The 19,128-nt window shown below is 45.0% G+C and overlaps 1 protein-coding gene, 1 long non-coding RNA gene and 1 other non-coding gene across 16 annotated transcripts in view; 1 reads left to right on the top strand and 2 right to left on the bottom strand.

Moving 5' to 3' along the window:
- Window positions 1–330: 330 nt before the first annotated feature.
- Window positions 331–19,128, top strand: part of Prrc1 (proline rich coiled-coil 1) — a 110,313-nt gene continuing 91,515 nt past the window's right edge. For 7 of the 14 annotated variants that reach the window (XR_004117289.1, XR_004117291.1, XR_004117298.1 and 4 more), the window contains exons 1-5: window positions 335–574; window positions 6,874–6,993; window positions 7,562–7,951; window positions 9,345–9,505; window positions 17,882–17,984. Coding sequence is in view for 3 of the 14 variants with exons in the window: in XM_031365733.1 (XP_031221593.1) it covers window positions 6,897–6,993; window positions 7,562–7,951; window positions 9,345–9,505; window positions 17,882–17,984 (751 nt within the window). In the remaining 11 variants the exon portion in view is untranslated. The other 7 variants (XR_004117290.1, XR_004117292.1, XR_004117293.1 and 4 more) reach the window with 5 other exon arrangements.
- On the bottom strand, window positions 14,023–14,141 carry LOC116087825. The gene has a single exon (XR_004117628.1). It is a non-coding gene; the product is annotated as a 5S ribosomal RNA (ribosomal RNA).
- The window catches only part of LOC116087191, a 5,390-nt gene continuing 2,470 nt past the window's right edge, over window positions 16,209–19,128 (bottom strand). The window contains exons 2-3 of the long non-coding RNA XR_004117301.1: window positions 16,772–16,869; window positions 16,209–16,516 (exon numbers count right to left, since the gene is read on the bottom strand). This is a non-coding gene — a long non-coding RNA (uncharacterized LOC116087191). The remainder of the gene's footprint in view (window positions 16,517–16,771; window positions 16,870–19,128) is intronic.

Here is a 19,128-nt window from a genome sequence, read left to right on the forward strand (position 1 = left end):
TTGTTTTTTTTTTTTTACTTTTATTTTACACTTCATTCATTGGTTTCTTTAACCTATGTGGTTGGATTATTGGACAATAATTGTTCCAGGTGCCTATATGATAAGAAGTTGGTCCCAGACTTTCGCTTTATTATTATTATTATTATTATTATTATTATTATTATTATAAAATAATGTGCATTTCCTGTACTTAAGAAAAAAATTGGCAAGTAACTCGCCACCCTTCTCGTGCCCAGTAGCTCCCAGGAGGCCACCTCAGCTTCGCGGAAAGCTTTGATCACTGTCCCGCTGTGAGGGGGGGTGGGGACAGAACGACGTGGACGGTGGAGCACTCCGGCCGGTTCTGGGTGGGTGTGGGGCGGGAGGCCCTGTGGAGGCCGGCCGAGGGGCGTGTCGGGGCGTGTCGGCGACGTGGCAGCGGGGCGGCGCGGAGGCCATCTTGGCGCGGGACACACGCTCCTCTGATCTTCCTCGTCCACCACCGTAAGCCGGATCCCCGCGCGGGACCCCCGATCCGGGCCCCGACCCCGAGCCGCGTGGGCAGCTTTCTGCGCAGGCGCTCGCTCCGACCCAGGTGAGCGCCGGCTTGGGCGGTGACCCCGCGCGGCGGCGACGGGACAAGGGCGAGCCCCAGGTGGGCGGGCCGGCTGGGCGGCCGGCGTCGGGATGCGGGGTCTCCCGGCGGCGGAGATACTCATCGGGACAGCGGGGTCCCTTCCAACACCGCTCTGGCCCCGATCCCCGCTCTCCCGGCCGCACCCTCCGGTGCGTGCACGGGTAGCCAGGCCCGCGGACCTTCGCCCGGCCCTGCCCGGCCTGCAGACGTGGCACAGACTGCCCAGGCCGCCGGCCCTGGTGGGACGCTGCGGCTCCTCCCGGGATCCCCGGGAGTGTCCAGCGCCACCCCGCCGGCCGCTTTTAACCCTCCCCATTTCGGCAAGAAATTTAGGACTGCTTATTTCCTAAGTGGCAGGATGTCTTGTCCCAGAGTTTTGGTCAGGACTCTGATGTGAGAGGCAGCTTTGACTCGCCTGTGAACCTGGTACTTTTTGGCCCTCTGGTGCTGCCTGAGCACTGTTTGAATCACTGAGTGTTTAGGGAAGTTTATTTTGGGCTCTGCACTGAGAGTGTTAGACTGCTGACCTCCGTCCTGAGTCTGCCCATGGGTATTCGAGGCAGTCTTACTTATTGATATCTGGAATATCAATAGAAATAGCTTTCGATGCTCTGACTTTACTAAAAGTCCGTTATCCTACCTTTCTTCTAAGTAGCCATGTATTTTTAAAAACCAGACTAAAGTAGGCGCAAGCAGTTTTGAAGACCAGTTTGATCAGACCCTGAGTTCTAATCTTCTAAGCTATTTCTGTCTCCCCACCCCCACCCCGTAGTAATGTTGATGTATTCAGACAACATTTTGTTTCTTAAAAAAAAAGCTCTATCAACCGCTGTATCAGTGATTAGTGTTCATATAGGTTTCGTTTTCTCTTTATTTCTTTCTTTCTATTTTTTGGGGGGGAGGGAGGGAGAAAGTATGTTTATGTCTTCGAAGTTTAACTCAGTACTGTGTTCAAGCCATTTCTCAAACAGTAGATGGTCTTGTATTTCAGGTGTGCTCTTTTGCTCATGCTGAGAGATTGGGATTATCTTTCAATAGGACCTAGCCATTGGCAAGGATTAGATAGCCTCTTCCCAGGAGCAGAAACGGGCTTGACTGATAAGAGATGAAGGAAAGAGATAACCTTGGTAGAAAGTGATTTGGGCCTTTCTCTTTCAGTTTATCTGTCCTTGCCCAGTAGGGAATAGACAGATTTAGCCTCTTTAATGTCTTGTGTTTCCCCTCTTCACAACCCGGCTTTGGTGGAGTACATATCTACTTTCCTACTCCCCAGTCTTCCGTCTTTGGAAACAGTTCTGAGATGGTCTGTATTTTAGCAAACCCATGGAAACTTTCACATCGTCCCTTCTGGCTTCTTTTCAGTATTTAGTACCTTGAAATGTTGACTTCTGAGAACCACAGTCTCCATATTTCTTCCTGCCATTTTGTTGGTCCTATTTCTGCATCTTAGTCGGCTACATGTCTGGAAGAAGGTTTGGTGGTAAGTAGTAGTCCCTTTATTTTGGTATACCCTTCTTAGAAGAGATATGGCAGAACGTGATATCAGAAGCCATTGGTATGTCCTCGACACTTGTGGTTTGTGAACTTCAGATCCAGTTGCTGCCCCCACGTAAGTGTTTCAAGGAACTTAATCCTGGTGAGTTAGAGGTGAAACACTTTATCCTCTAAAAGACCCCATCAACCTCCTTGACCTCTTACACTGCTCTCTGTCTACCTGTTGTAACCAGCATCTGCCGGCCCACCTGTGTAGTGCTGCCTCAACCCCTCCTCGCCTTTATGGGCACTCACTGAGTAGTACCCACTAAACATCTCCTCTTTCTTATCTCTATCATCACCACCTTAGTTTAGGCCACAGAATCTCAGCCTGGCATGATGGATGCATAGGATCATGATCTTCCTCCACTCCAGTGCCTTTCTGTTCTTTAAAATGTCCTGCCTCTTACCTCTGTCAGGAAGGCTGGACATCTGCGCCCCTGGCTGCCCCTCCATCTTTTTTTTTTTTTTTTTTTTTTGGATTTTCGAGACAAGGTTTCTCTGTATAGCCCTGGCTGTCCTGGAACTCACTCTGTAGACCAGGCTGGCCTTGAACTCAGAAATCCGCCTGCCTCTGCCTCCCAAGTTCTGGGATTAAAGGCGTGCACCACCACCGCCCAGCTTGCCCCTCCATCTTGTCTCACCATGAGACTTTTCTTGAATGGGTCTATGGGTCTGCTCCCTTTGTTTATACCTGCAGCGGGCTCACTTTTTTTTTTAATGGAAGGTTTCCCCTTTCCCTCTTTAAATTCTTACTTCCCGTGGCTTACGGAAGCTTGATTTATCTTTCAGAACTCAGCTGTGAGTTGGGGGCCTTCCCCAGACTTTGCAGTCACAGTCCTTCTGTCCAGCATAACTGTCCTTAGTCCCAGCATACAGACCCAGCCTTCGAGTGTATCGCTGTTACTGGGTTGACTCATCCCAGTATCCTTTGGTGCTGGTACTGTGATTTTGGTTGTGTCTTGTACAAGTTTCTAAGTTGATTGAGTTTTGCTTAGCACTGAATTTCCAGAGGCTCATTACAGTGCTTGGCAAACAGTTTGTCTTTGCTGAACATTTGTAAACCGAGTGAAAACTTGAAGGGCTGATTTGGAGTTGGTTTTCTACTGTCTCCGTTTCTTTTCCTCTCGCTGAATAAAACACTCCAACAAAAGCCACTTAAGAGAGAGAAGGGCTTATCTGCTTCATAATTCAAGGGTACAGCCCACCACATGGAGACTTGTAGGTGGGAGCTTGATGGTCACATGGCGTCCAGAATCAAGAACAATGGCGAATGAATGGATGTGTGCTGCTGCTGCTTGTTAGCCACGGTCACACTGGATTGGAAGGTTTCTCTGTTTTGGTTATGGGGTGGCAGTTTCCCCCAAACTACAGTAACCGGCTTCTAGTCTTGTTTTCCTAGAAACTGCCCTCTCACTTCAGACCCATGCCCTGGCTGGTCATAGATCTTATACTCATGATCGTCTTTTAGTCTATGGCAATGGGTGCCTACTTGCTCTACTGTAGCTACCTCTGATCTAAGTGGACAGTGAACTGTCTGTTTCCCAATCTAGAGACCTCCCAGGCACTGATTTCCTCAGATTAAGTCTGTTCTAGAAGTTGTTCCTCCCTGCCCCCTGGCAATTCCAACCAGGAGTGATCAATTGTGACTTCCCATCCATCAGTGGCTGTCTTGACCTGTGACCCTCATCCAGGTGGACCCCTCACAAGCCCCAGCTCAGTGGGAGCTTTCCCTCAGACCATACCGTTGCTCTCTCTTTCTAGAGGATCAGAGGACATGCCCCAGTCCTTTGAGGGCTTAGGACCCCTCAAGGAAAAGGGTGCTCCTCCTTTTGAAAGTCTGCTTTCTGTTTTGGAAGATCTCTTGTTTCATCTTTCTCGATGACCGTGGGCCAACTCTTTCCTATAAACTGCACAGAGCAGTGGTTCTCAGCCCGTGGGTCATGGCAATTGATGTGGGGGTTGAACGACAGGGTTAGCTTGAGACCATCAGAAATATCAGATACATACAGTAAGATTCATAACAGTAGCAAAATTATAGTCATGAAATAACAACGAAATAATTTTATGGTTGGGACTCACCATATACTAACGTATTAAAGGGTCAAACAAAGCATTAGGAAGGCTGAGAACCACTGGCCTAGAGGGACTCCTGTATCCTAAAATAATGTGTCTGCCCTTGGGTTAGAATGATGGCTCAGTGATGACTCAGTACTGACTGCTTTTCCAAAGGATCTGAGTTCAATTCCCAGCACCCACATGCTGGCTCACAAATGACTGTAACTCCAGTTTCAGGAGCCCTGACACCCTCTTGTGGCCTCTGTGGGTACTAGGTACCCACATGATACACAGTCAGGCACATGGGCAAGACACTCATAAACATAAGATAAAGTTAACCACCCTTCTTGGCAGTAAAAGCTTCTATTAAGCCCAAATGTAATTTACTGCAACCTGTCCTGGCTTTGACAGTGGTTGCCCCTGGAAAGAGGACCACACATGTTTACTGCTGCAGTGGAATATCATTCAAGGTTTCCTGCATTCCAGCCTTATCTTCCTGGCTTCTGCCTGGCTCCCTGCTTGTCTCACTCTGCCTCGCAGGTTCTCCTGCATAGGCACCTTCCGGGTGTGGATCACTAAATGGAAGGTGACTAAGAGGCAAACCAGGGAATAAGAGATTTAGGATAGTGTAGACACGGACTTATTCTAGAGGAAAACCTGCAGAGGGGTCTCAGCAAGAATCAGAGACCACCGTGAGCTTACTCACTGAGGTAGTTAGGAGTCGGGGCAGGGAGTTGAGAAGCTACTGTCTGGAGGAATATGAGCAGTGAGTAAAAGAATGTCCCGTGCTCTATAAACATTTTACCTGGAGCCCACAGGCCAGAAGAGTCAATAATCTACAGAACAGGTTAATTAACGTCTAGAAACCAGGTGACTCCAGTTGCTGGAGTTGTTACTAGTAGACCAAAATGAAGTTTTCAAAATGGCATGACCCTGGTGCTGCTGAGCTCCCATTTTCCATGTAGACAGTCCAGGATCCCAGTCAGGGGGTAGCGCTGTCTACAGTGGGTGGATCTTGCCATTTCTGTAAACACATTCAGGATATTGCCCACAGGCATTCCCCAGTGGCTCATCCTCCCAAGTGAGTCTAGAGTCTGTCAAGTTGACTAAAGTTAGGACTATCATATACTTTAGATTTGTCATTTCTTTTATAGAATCATATCCACCCTCCACCCCCCCCACTTACCTCCTCCTAAGTCTGCCCCACCCTGTCTCCTTCCCAATTTCATGGCCTCTTTGTAACCCATTGATTCCAAATAACTGGTGCATTGTGTGTTGGTGTGGGGCCATGCTCTAGAGCATGGACAGCGTATTGTGGAACTTATCCCTGAAGGGACTCTTCCTCCTCACAGCCATCGATTGCGTCAGCCCCTCAGCTAGGGCTCTGCTTCCTGAGCCCCTCCTCCATCTATGCTGGAAATTGGGCTGGCTTCATTTTGTTGTGTGTAGAAAATACCATAGAAGTTCAAGCTCCCGCTCTTCCAGTCTTCCCATCCCATCTTCCATGTTGTTCCCGAGCCTTAGTGGGAGGGGTGTTTATTAGATGTCCCCTTTTAGGACTGAGCAGTCCACAGTAACTTACTTGCAGTCCCTGGGGATTTCTGCATCTCTATTAGCCGCCATCCATTGCAGAAAGATGCTCCTCTGATGAGTGAGGAGAGCTGCGCAGATTGTGTGTGTGAAGCTAAGGGCCTAGAGGCAGTTGGTTAGTAAGGATGCTGTCTTACATTGACCTGCTTAGGTCAACGCTTTCTTGTGGCTTGTTTGCTTTTGTTAACGTCTGAAACCCAAGGCACACCATTTCCCTGTCACAAGGCTGCTGTGGGCCAGGACACTGGAAGCTAACCTGCTTATAAAGTTGAACTCATCTTGATTCCCCCTCCCACCCCATCCCAGAATGTTAATAGACATAGTCCACTTGTACTGTATTGAGAGAATAAATTTGTAAGTGCATTTACAATGGACATTACAAATGTACATTTGTAAAATCAAGCAAACAACTTTAAGAAAGAAGTGTTAACAGAGTAGCCCCACACAGAATGTTTTGCAAGAGTAGATGAGGAATTAAATTAGTTAATTAGTTAATTAAGATGTTTGTAGTTTAAGCATCTTGACTGAAACTTACACATAACTCTAACAGGATTCAAGTGGCCAAATTGACTTGGCACTTTACTATTTAAAATATATAGCTTCATTAATAAAATACTTAACATAAAATTATCCCTCAGTTGTAAAATTTTATATGTGTGTGTGTGTATGTGTGTGTATCACAGGTTATTTACATATTAATTTCATAGTCCTTTTAAATTTATTCAAAACTTTGTTATAAAAATTGTTGTAAATAAACCCCAAGACTCTGTGTGTGTGTGTGTGTGTAATGGGTGTGAGTGCCTTTGGAGGCTAGAAGAGAGTGTCGGGTACCTTGAAGCTGCAGTTACAGGTGGTTGTGAGCTGTGATGTGGGCCCTGGGATCCGAACTCAGGTCCTCTGCAGGAGCTGCCAGCTGCTGGTCATCTCTCTAGCTTCTCAGTTTTGACCAGCACTTCCTCCTCTAGACGTCATAAGTAATAAAGGCCGACTTGCCTCTTAGTGGTTAGTCTGATGGTTCTCTGAGTACATAAGCTGCAGCCCTGTGTAAAGCTTACTGCCTTTTTATATCTTTGCAGTGCACCGCCGGAACTGAGGGAAAATGATGGAAGAAAGTGGAATCGAGACAACGCCACCCGGAACCCCTCCCCCGCACCCTGCAGGCTTGGCTGCCCTGCCCACCACTGAGGCTCGCTTAGGTTCGTGTTGTGCCGAGCACGTGGAGGGTTGGAGACACTGGTCTCTCCGAATCAGTTAGAAGAATTCGTGTGTTAGTGCTTCTCTAATCTCGTCGGGTTGGAAAGAAATTGTCCTTTTAAAATTAAACAATAACAAAGAAATAATCTCACTTGTCTTAAGTAAGGAAGCCTCATGGTTTGCTGTTAGCCTCTTTGTAGTCAGCCTTCAAAGCGTGAGTTGCTTTTGATCTTCTTTGACTTTGTGACCGTCCGTCTTTTTGAGGTTTTAGAGCTGAAGTTTTTATGTTCGTATCAGGGCTGGAAAATGACCTTCTTTTCTCAAGAAACAAACACATAGAAAGGAAGGTCTCCTCTCAGGCAGTCTCTTCCTTGACTTGTGCTGGTTCCCCAGTGCAATTACAGGGTTTCTGCACTCAGATGCAGTTGCTATGCATTAGAAATTACACCTTTAAAATTACTTATTAAGAGTTGGCTTTCCACATTAGGAATCTCCCACGCAGTGAATGTTTGAAAATAAAGTAGAAAGACTTTCTAGCTTTGTGTGTTTATCCTCTCTGTTCTCTTCTAGCTGCAACCAGTTCCTTCTCATCTCCCACCGTGTCCGGGATTGAGTCTCTGCCGCCGCATGCGTATTCCACGCCCCAGCCCTCCCTGCCTCCTGTGCAGCCATCAGCGCCACCTCCCTTTGTGCCATTGTCTCCAGCTCCTTCTGTTCCCCTGAGTGGCACTTCTGTGCCGCCCTCTTTGTCTCCGTCGCCTGCCACCTCCTTCAGTGGCCCTCCGATGTCCCACTTCCCACCTGCGACCTCCGCCTCGGGTGCTCTTCTCTCTGCACCGCCTTCAGGGCCTCCGATATCAGGGTTTTCTGTGAGTACAACTTACGACATCACGAGGGGACACGCCGGGAGGGCGCCCCAGACACCTCTGATGCCATCATTTTCTGCACCTCCGGTCACAGGTGAGCTTCTCTTACTGTTCTGCCATACTCTGCTGTATTTAATGTGTTGTTGCTCTGCGCTGTGTTCTAGGTTGTGTGGCACTGCCATTGTATAGTGGACAGTGGACTACCTTAGTTGATGTGTAGATGTGAGCATCTGCAGCTCATGGGTTTCTGTCTCTACATTAATGATTAGTCTCACTCTTTGACTCCTAGTTTCCCACTCAACATCTTCTCGCCACTTAAACTATGAACAGAAAAACTAATGGAACTTATTGTGCAGTTTTTATGTGCTATAAAAATTGATGTACAGTTGGCATGTGAAAGTGTGAGAAAGAATCCCCAAATTCCATGCTAACATTTATTACTAGCTGTTAGCTGCAGGTTGCAATCCAAGAGTACACCATAGGTCACTTTCTTTTTTTTTTCTAATCAGAGCCAGCTTTCCTAGGGAGTAGATTTTATCTAGCCAGTCCTGTGTGCCACAAGTATATGATACTAGCCCATTTCTTTTTTTAGGCCAACTGCATCCCTTTCTGTCCCCCTTTTTTAGTATGGTTGTTAAAAACAAATGATAAAAACCTAATCTTTGTCATCTGTCACTTATCATTTTAGGGTAGAGGAGTAATTTAGCTTTGATTATTTTAGTATCCAATTTGGCTTATCTACCTTTACAAATAAAATGTATTCTGGAGCATAAGAATTACATGGTTATCTGTGCTTACCCAGATTTAGTGTGTGTGTGTGTGTGTGTGTGTGTGTGTGTGCGCGCGCGTGTATACATGTGTTCATCCCGAGTATATGTATGACCACCTTATGCATGCAGATGCCCTGGGAGGCCAGAAAAGCTGTGAATCGTGGATCTCCTGCAACTGGAGTTACAGATGGTTGTGAAGCCACCTAATGTGGGTGCTGAACCTGAGTCCTCTGCAAGAGCAGCCATTGTTACTAGCTGCTGAGCCCTCTCTCCAGGCCCACTCTCTATGTATTATACATACGTAGTATACATACATACATATATATATATATGTGTAGTGATTATATTTTTTTATGATAGACTTTAGTGCTCAATTCTTTGTATGGATTAAGGAGAGTAGAAGTACACTAGTCATCTAAATGCTTAATAGGACGTACAGGAGCACATATGCACACAGATACCCTGTGTGTGTGTAGATGTGTGCTTATATTTGTTGTTTTTTAGGACACTTGTTGTAAACCTATGTAAAAGGGGAAATACCTTTTAAGGGACTTTTTTACATTCATATTTATTTATAAAGGTTTCATTTAATAACTTCCTCTTTAGGTGCTTACGTGGTTCTATTATTGAATTTGGTTTAAGCTTCTCATGCTGCGTCTTTTTATAGGAAAACATTTGTGGAATAAATCACACAACTAAATTTTTGCCATTCACTAGGTATCTTGCCATCCCCCATTACTCAACAAGCCAGTATGACACCTCTGGCACAGGGACCTGGAACCACATCAGCCATTACTTTCCCAGAGGAACAGGAAGATCCTAGGATTAATAGAGGCCAGGAAGATGCACCTGCTGGCGGGATCTGGGGTTTTATTAAGGTAAGGGTGTTGCTTTTCAGATTACTATTCTAATCGTAAAGCTGACAGGTGTTGATTAGAGAGAATTCTGAGAACATAGAATAGAATAAGGGAAAGAAGCCCTTTATGGCCAGATTCCTATAGTTGCTCTTGTCATTTGTCTGTGTGTGTCCATTTGTCTGTATGTATCTGTACACATGTAGTTATTCTCTTACTAAAAATCCAGCTGGATTAGGGACATGGCCACTGTGTTCCTTGTAGTTAATGAAGTTGTTCTTTGAATTAATGAAGACTAGAAGACTTTATTAATGTCCTCCAAGCCATAAAACTGTCCGCCTGACTGACTGACTTTGTTTCTTGAGTGTTTGGAATCTGCTTATGTTTGAATGGGGTGTATGCATGCAGGTCTATGTGTGTGCATGTGAATGTGGAGGCCAACATAAAGGGTCTGCCTCTGTTCCCCACATTATCTTTGGTTTAGGGTCTGTCATTAAATTTGGAATTTATCAGTTCATCTAGGCTGGGTTCTCAGTGAGCTCCAAGGATGCTGTTCTGTGTATCCCACTCCAGTGATAGGGGGTTCTCAGTGAGCTCCAAGGATGCTCTCTTGTGTATCACACTCCAGTGCTAGGGCTTCAGGCATGCTCTGCCTTTTACATGGGTGATCTGAACCCAGGTCCTCATGCTTATGTGGGACTTACCAGTTGAATCATCCTTCCAGCTCTGAATATAGTTTCATTAGAATATAGTTGTCTCTTCTTCTTCTTCTTCTTCTTCTTCTTCTTCTTCTTTTTCTTCTTCTTCTTCTTCTTCTTCTTCTTCTTCTTCTTTTTCTTCTTCTTCGTCGTCGTCGTCTTCTTCTCTCCTCTTCTCCTCTTCTTCCTCCTCTTCCTCCTCTTCTTCCTCCTCTTCCTCTTCTTCCTCCTCCTCTTCCTCTTCTTCCTCCTCTTCTTCCTCCTCTTCCTCCTCCTCTTCCTCTTCTTCCTTTTCCTCTTCTTCCTCCTCCTCCTCCTCATTCTCCTCCTCTCTTTTTTTACAGTCTAGTCGTTATCCCCCTTCCCGGTCTGCCCTCTGACTGTTTCTCATCCCATTCCTCCCCTATCTTCAAGAGGATGTCCCCACCCTACCGCACCCCAACACCAGCAGACCTCCCCACTCCCTGGGGCCTCAAGTCTCTCAAGGGTTAGGTGCTTCTTCTCTCACTGAGGCCAGGCCAGGCAGTCCTCTGCTGTATATGTGTCTGGGGCCTCATATTTGCTGGTGTATGCTGCCTGGCTGGTGGTCCAGTGTCTGAGAGATTTTGGGGGTCCTGTTTAGTTGAGACTGCTTGTCTTCCTATGGGATCACCCTCCTCAGCTTCTTCTAGCTTTTCCCTAATTCAATCACCGAGGTTCTGTCCATTGGTCAGATGTAAGTATCAGCATCTGACTCTTTCAGCTGCTTGTTGGGTCTCTCAGAAGGCAGTTATGCTAGCTCCCTTTTTGTGAGCGCTCTCTAGCATCAGTAATAGTGTCAGGCCTTGGGCCTCCCCTTGAGCTGGATCCCAACTTGAGCTTATCACTGGACCTCCTTTCCTTCAGGCTCTTCTCCAGTTTTGTCCCTGCAGTTCTTTTAGACAGGAACAATTCTGGGTCAGAGTTTTTGACTGTGGGATGGCAATCCCTTGCCTCCACTGGATGCCTTGACTTTCTACTGAAAGTGAACTCTACAAGTTCCCCACTCTAAGGCATTTCATTTAGGATCTCTCCCTTTGAGTCCTGAGAGTCTCTCACATCCCAGGTCTCAGGTACATTCTATAGGGTTCCCCCACCTCCTATCTCCCAAGGTTGCCTGTTTCCAATCTTTCTGCTGGCCCTTGGGGCTTCAGTCCTGTTCCTCCCCCCAATACATGATCATGTTCCCCTTTTCCCATCCCTGTCCCCTCTCTCACCTAGGTCCCTCCCTCCCTCCCTGTGCTCTCTCTCCCCCCTCCGACCCCTTGGTGATTGTTTTCTTCTCCCTCCCAAGTGGGTTTGAGGCATCCTCACTTGGGACCTCTGGCTTCTTAACCTTCTTGAATTCTATGGATTGTATCCTGGATATTCTGTACTTTTCTGGCTAATATCCAAGGATTAGTGAGTACATACCATGGATGTCCTTTTGGGTCTGAGTTACCTCATTCAGGATGATATTTTCTAGTTCCATCCATTTGCTGGCAAAACTCATGATGTCCTCATTCTTAATAGCTGAGTAGTATTCCATTATATAAATGAACCACATTTTCTGTATCCATTCTTCCATTGTGGGACATCTGGGTTGTTTCCAGCTTCTGGCTATCACAAATAAGGCTGCTATGAACATAGTGGAACACGTGCCCCTGTGGCATGGTGGGGCATCTTTTGAATATATACCCAGGAGTGATATAGCTGGGTTTTCGAGTAGATCTATTTGTGATTTTCTGAGGAACTTCCAGACTGATTTCCAGAGGGGTTGTACCAGTTTGCAATTCCACCAGCAATGGTGTTCCTCTTTTTCCCCATCCTCACTAACATGTACTGTCACGTGAGTTTTTAATCTTAGCCATTCTGATTGGTGTAAGGTGGAATCTCAGGGTTGTTTTGATTTGCATTTCCCTGATGACTAAGGACTTTGAACATTTCTTGAAGTGCTTCTCAGTCATTCGAGATTCCCCTGTTGTGAATTCTCTGTTTAGTTCTGTACCTCACTTTTTGATCGGGTTGTTTGGTTTCTTAAGTGTGTAAACATTTCATACTTTTTTAAAATTGTTTTTGGCGGTATTGAGGATTGACCTAGGGCCTTCTATACACTGATAAGGACTTTATTCCTCAGCCTGATCCCCATATCTCTACTTTCATTCTGATACAAACTCTCATCATGTTTCCTAGATCAGCCTGGCCTTCACTCAGTATCCCAGACTGGCCTCTGTTACAGTCCTCCTCCTCCTGCCTGGCTTGTAACAGGCATCACAGGCCTGCATCATCAGGCCTGATTAACATGGTATCTCCGTCGAGCTGTACAACGATCCCTTATGATTTTAATTCCGAGAAATGAAACTGATGAGCACTCCAGTGCGTACATCCTGATGGGCATCACTGACATCATAGTTCCTGACAAAAGTCCTAGAACTTCCTATTGCTTTCCTGTGGCCTCACTGCCTGGTGAGGCTCTCCATTCTCTTCTTGGTAGCAAAAGATGTTATTGTGAAGTATAGTATTTTTTTTTTCTGATTTAATAGACAAAAACATTTGAAACTTTTTTTGGCGCACGTGTGCTTGTGCGTGCGTGCGTGTGCATGCGTGTGTGTGTGTGTGTGTGTGTGTGTGTGTGTGTGTGTGTGTGTGTGTGTGTACACGTACATATATTGTACATGTGTGGAGGCCCAGGGTTAATGCAAAGTATCTTCTATGAGTACTCTCTACCAAGTATATTGAGGTCAGGTTTGCTGTACCCAATGTGGTTTGAGCCTCTGTTCCAGGCTGGGAGCCTCTATTCCAGTGCTGGGAGCCTCTGTTCCAGGCTGGGAGGCTCTGTTCCAGGCTGGGAGCCTCAGTGTTAGCACTGGGAGCCTCTGGTTTTTTAGGTTTTCTTGGCTGATCATTCCCAATTTTTTCTTAATAAAAAAGCATTTTGAATTCCTTTTGCCAACTTCCTTCTAGTGTTCTACTGAGAGGCTGTTCAGTTTCATTACATCCAGTTTTCAACTTAGTGGTAATGTGGTCATGTTTCAGGTCCCTCTGGTTTTTTTCTGTTTTTTGTTTTTTTAAGATTTATTTATTTTATGTGTATGAGTACACTGTAGCTGTACAGATGGCCATAAGCTATCTTGTGGCTGCTGGGAATTGAGCTCTAGTCCCACTCACTCCGGCCCCGCTCGCTCCGGCCCCGCTCACTCTGGCATAATTCACTGTGGCTGTCTTCAGACACACCAGAAGAGGGCGTCAGATCTCATTACGGGTGGTTGTGAGCCACCATGTGGTTGCTGGGATCCGAACTCAGGACCTTCGGAAGAGCAGTCAGTGCTCTTACCCGCTGAGCCATCTCGCCAGCCCCCGTCTGGTCTTTTTACAGTTGCTTTAGTAGATCTCTATAAAGTTAAAAAAACTTTTCTTATATAAAACTATGGCCTTCTCCTTTCTTCCCCTGTAAAACCTGTCCATTGCTAGTTGTAATACCTAGTTCAGCTCTCTGGTTCCTGTCAGAGTGCCAACAAGAACGTACATGATTTTTAACGTGAGGTTGCCTGGCAGTCCTCAACTTTTCTCACTGAGCTCACTGAACTTGACTCACTGTCTGCAGTCACCTTAGCTCTGAGTTGCCAGGAGGGAACCCCAGTCTGTTGGATGCCCTGTAGGGGGTGCTCCCTCTGCCCTTTGTTGGATGCCCTGTAGGGAGTGCTCCCTCTGCCCTTTACTTCAGAAGAATTAGAGTGTGAGAAGGAAAGCTCCTGGGTGGTTCTCTGTCGCATGGTGCTGTTGGTCTGAAGATTCCAGAAGGGAGATGTCTTAGTCAGGGTTTCTTTCTTTTTTTTTTTTTAAAGAAGCCTACAGCACCTGGTATTCCCAGGCGGTCTCCCATCCAAGTACTAACCAGGCCCAACCCTGCTTAGCTTCCGAGATCAGACGAGATCAGGCGCATTCAGGGTGGTATGGCTGTAGACTTAGTCAGGGTTTCTCTTCCTGCACAAACATCATGACCAGGAAGCAAGTTGGGGAGGAAAGGGTTTATTCAGCTTACTTCCACATTGCTGTTGATCACCAGAGGAAGTCAGGACTGGAACTCAGGCAGGTCAGGAAGCAGGAACTGAGGCAGAGGCCATGGAGGGATGTTCCTTACTGGCTTGCCTCCCCTGGCTTGCTCAGCCTGCTCTCTTATAGAACCCAAGACTTCCAGCCCAGGGATGGCTCCACCCACAAGGGGCCCTACCCCCTTGGTCACTAATTGAGAAAATGCCCCACAGCTGGATCTCATGGAGGCACTACCCCAACTGAAGCTCCCTTCTCTGTGATAACTCCAGCCTGTGTCAAGTTGACACACAAAACCAGCCAGTACAATTGACCCCTTGTCAACTTGACACACAAACACATCACTATTAAGCCTCAACCCTTTCTTATTCATTCCCAAGATTTAAAGTCCCACAGTCTTTATATATTAAAACTTTAATCAATTTAAAATGTCCAATATCTTTTAAAATTCAACGTCTCTTAACTGTGGGCTCCACTAAAATATATTCTTCCTTCAAGAGGGAAAAATATCAGGGCACAGTCACAATCAAAAGCAAAACCAATGTCTGGGATCCAACTCACGATCTTCTGGGCTCCTCTAAGGGCTTTGGTCACTTCTCCAGCTCTGCCCTTTGTAGCACACATCTTGTCTTCTGGGCTCCAGATGCCTGTACTCCACTGCTTGCTGCCGTCCTTGGTGTCATTGCATGGTACTGGCATTCCCAAAACACTGCTGTAATTAGGCTTTACCAATAGCCTCTCATAGACTGTCTTCACAGTGCCAAGCCTCAACTCCTTTGCATGACCCCTTCAGTCCTGGGCCATCAATTACAACTGAGGCTGCACCTTCACCAGTGACCACCCATGGCCTCTCAACTGTGCCAAGCCTCAGCTGCTCTTCATGACCCCTTCATGCCTTTAAAACCAGTACCACCTGGGTGACTCTTACACATTATCAAGTCCTGCTGCAGCACAAGGTACAACCTTGGCTATCTCTGGAACACAGCCTCTTGGTGTGCTCACCACTTCTCAGAAGATGTCACCTCAGTAATGCTAGACTCTTCTTAATCACCGCTAATTTCTTAGCTCCAGCTAACCAGCATCAATAGTCCTAGTAATGCAAAGTTTTCGCTTTAGTAGTTCTGGTATCTTGTTAATCACAGCTGATACTTCAGCCCCAGCTAACCAAAACCACAGAATCTTCACAATCAAAACAGCATGGCCCTGATAAGAGTCTTTAATCTTCCCTCTGAAATTTCACAAGCCAGGCCTCCATCTCTCCACTATGACCCGCTACTTATCTCTTCAGTAGCAAACATTTTAGTATACATACCATACATGATTTCTAGGCTCTGCCCGTAGGCTTAGATTTTTTAAAACCTACTTTTAATAAGGTTTCTTAAAAGCTTCGATCCTCCCTTTCGCCTTTTGTCCGAAGGTAGGGAAGAAAAGATGGTAAATAGGACAAGGGGATGTGAACCTGTTTAGAAGTAGTCTTTTGGGCGATTTCAGCCTCCATTGTCAGGACACCAGCAATCCAGTTCAATAGTGTCAGGGTGCCAAACACAAGTCAGCAATGGTGACATAATCCTGCAGAAACAGCCAGGCCTCCTTAGATCAGCACAAGTCAGGGGGAGTGACCAGGGTCAGCCTGGACACCAGGAGAAGTTCTCTGCTGTGCCTCTTTTAACATCAGCGAAGACTTGAGATCAATGAAGCATTGCAAAGGCAGCCATGCGAGTGAGCGCCCACCACTGTCCTTTGAGTTCTGTTTATGCTCTCTCCAAGCATCATGTATCCTTCATGGGTCTTGCTTCAGCAAGTCCCCATGAGTCTGTATCACATGACATAGCCAGAAACTTTCACTTCATATGTCCTTTTTTTTTTTGTTTAAAAATTATCTTTTTTTCTAGCATTAACAGTCTCTTTTATGAACCATAAAACTAGAACCTTACGTATTTTTAAAAAACAGCTTTATACAATAAGCTAACAAAACAACCTTAAGTTTTTATTAATATAAAATAATTTAAACAAAACAAGCTTAAATTCCTATCAGTGTACAATAATTTAAATAAAACAACCTTAAATTTTTATCAATATACAATAGGAACAAAACAACTTAAATTTTTAGTGGTATACAATAAAATAAAACAACTTTAAATTTCTACCAATATACAATAATTTAAACCTACCACCCTAGATGATAAACAACCCCAACACATAAACAGCCAAAACCATCTATCCCAACTTAAAATGATACGGATGATAGTCTTCTTATAATTGCTTCATGCTGAATTGGGCTGAAGAATTCCTGTTTGGGGCACAAGGGAAAATATGGTTAATCCAAAACAAAAGAAAACAAAAGACCCCTCCCCCCAAACCTAGCTGTAGCATTTGTTGCCCGGTCTCTGTACTGTCTGTCCTGTCTCTGTGTTGTCCACTCTGTGTTGTCCAGTCTCTGTGTGATGAATCATTTGGGCTAGCCCTTTTGAAGTTGATGTGTATTCATATTTTGGAGACCAGGCTGTTTTGAGACAGTCTGTGAGAGGGAATCACCCGGACTTACTTGCTTTGTGAAGACGTTTATGTCTCATCTGATAGGAGGGTTTTCCTGGTCAGATCTAGTCTTCATAAGTTTTGTTGGTAACCATAGAATTTCTTTCCCTGTAGATACATAAGCATAACCATGTCCCCATCTTAAAACTGCCATAGGTTCCCATTCTAGTGTCAGCCCATCCTTAGAGTATATTGGTTGACCCAGTTGCTCAGTTTTTTCGATAACCTCGTGTCTCTTAGCTGCTGCCGTTCCTTTTCCACCAACATTAAGAAAATTTAGAGTCAGCAAAGCATTATTTAGTCTGTCCCTGCGGGTTTTTAGTCTCCCTTTTTGTTTAATAAGCATCTCTTTTAAGGTACGATTGGCTCTTTTTATAAGTGCTTGTCCATTAGTGAGGAGCTATTTTTAGTGGACAGTTGCTGGGCGTCTTAGTCAGGGTTTCTGTTGCTGTGACAAAACACTATGATCAAAAATCAAACTGAGGAGAAAATGTTGTCTGGCTTACGCTGCCAGATCACAGCCCATCACTGGAGGAAGTCAAGATAGGAAATCAAGCAGGGCTGGGACCTGGAGGCAGGAGCTGATGCAGAGGCCACAGAGAGGTGCTGCATGCTGGCTTGCTCATCATGGCTTACTCAGTCTGGTTTCTTATAGGACCAGTAGCCCTGGAATTGCACCACCCACTATGGGCTGGGCCCTCCTCCACTAATTGAGAAAATGCCTTACAGTTGGATCTCATGGAGGCGTTTCCTCAACTGAGACTCCTTCCTCCCTGATGACAATAGCTTGTCTTAAGTTGACACACAAAACCAGAGGGAGAATGGTTCTTTTTAAGGCTGTGGCTACTGGTAAGTTTTCTGTGCTCCAGTGGATGGCCCACATCTACACACATATGAGCAGTACTAGCCAGGCTTCATTGGTTATCGAAGAAAAGGCATGAAGTTGAGAGGTGTGTTGACACGTGGTGAAAATTGGATAGGAAAATCGAGGTAGTATGATCATACTTAATTATTTGCGTGTATGAAATTCTCAAAAATAAAGTTTTAAAAAGTTCTTCACACTTACGAAAGTCAAAATGTTCTTTGCCTGAAATGAACATTTGCATCTTGCTTTGTGCAGGGCGTCGCTGGGAATCCTATGGTGAAATCTGTCCTGGATAAGACCAAGCATTCTGTAGAAAGCATGATCACCACACTGGATCCTGGCATGGCTCCATATATCAGTATGTACACAAAGGAGATCAGTATCAGCCACTGTTTCTGTTGTGTTTGCCAGTGTCACACGCCAAGTGTACTTTCAGTTCATGTCCCCTGGTCATGTAACTAAGAACTTCTTCCTGTGCGCTTGGTTCAGATCTATTCTCTGTCTTTGTTTTGGGTGTAAATGATTTATCTTCTCTTTTGTTATCATTATATAAGGTTTAAAGCTCCACAGAGTGACAGCAATGTGGATTGTGAGTTTTTTTAGTAATTTTTTAGTGGTTTATACGAATTTTTCTTTATTCAGTTAGTTTTAAAGTAATACTTTGTTTACCCTTGGTATTGGCATTTTTTTTCTAGTTACCTATTTTACTCACATGTGATTATGCTTAATTAGGAATAAGTTTTGTAGGCGAGTCTACTCTAGCAATTAATAAACCTTGATTACTAAGTTTGCTGGGAAAAAGTTTTTAGCTGCTTTTGAGCCCTCATCAAAAACCCTCAGATAGTTGACACAGGCATACTGCTCTTTAAATTTTATGTACGGTTCCAGTATATGGACAAATATGGATTAGCTGTAGAATAAACCTGTAATTAATAATAGTTGATAAACCTGTAGAAGGTCCTTGCAAGTTGCAGCTGTGTAGTAGGTACCTGAGCAGAAGTTTTTACAGCAATACAAAGCTAAGAGCTCGTCTTGACTATTGGTGGTTTCCTGTCTAATATGTGTGCATTGGTCAGACCTAGAGAGATTACATACGTTTTTCAAGTGCTTGTTCTCATTCAGTTTGGGGTAAGAAACCTGGGTTTAAAGAGGCCTAAGTTATTATATTAGGTCATGCAACTAGGTTGGAGCTCATTTGAATTTACATAGACATGAATCCTTCATCTATATCTGTATATATCTACTTTGCTTCCTGTGTACTGGAAATTAATTCAGGAGATAATCAGGGAGCCATGTGTAGTTGCACATGCCTGTAATCCTAGCACTTGCGAAGTGGGATGTAACAGCCTCAGGCACATAGTGAGTTCATGGTCTCAAAAAATCAACAAAATACAAACATAAAATCCCAAAGTATTTACTTTGTTGGTAACTATCCAAAAGATTCATAAATTTACTTTACCACATTTATTAATTTTCATATTCATATATCCATACCAATGTAG

Source organism: Mastomys coucha, unplaced genomic scaffold, assembly GCF_008632895.1.
Source record: "Mastomys coucha isolate ucsf_1 unplaced genomic scaffold, UCSF_Mcou_1 pScaffold13, whole genome shotgun sequence".
NCBI classification, from domain to species: Eukaryota; Metazoa; Chordata; class Mammalia; order Rodentia; family Muridae; genus Mastomys; species Mastomys coucha.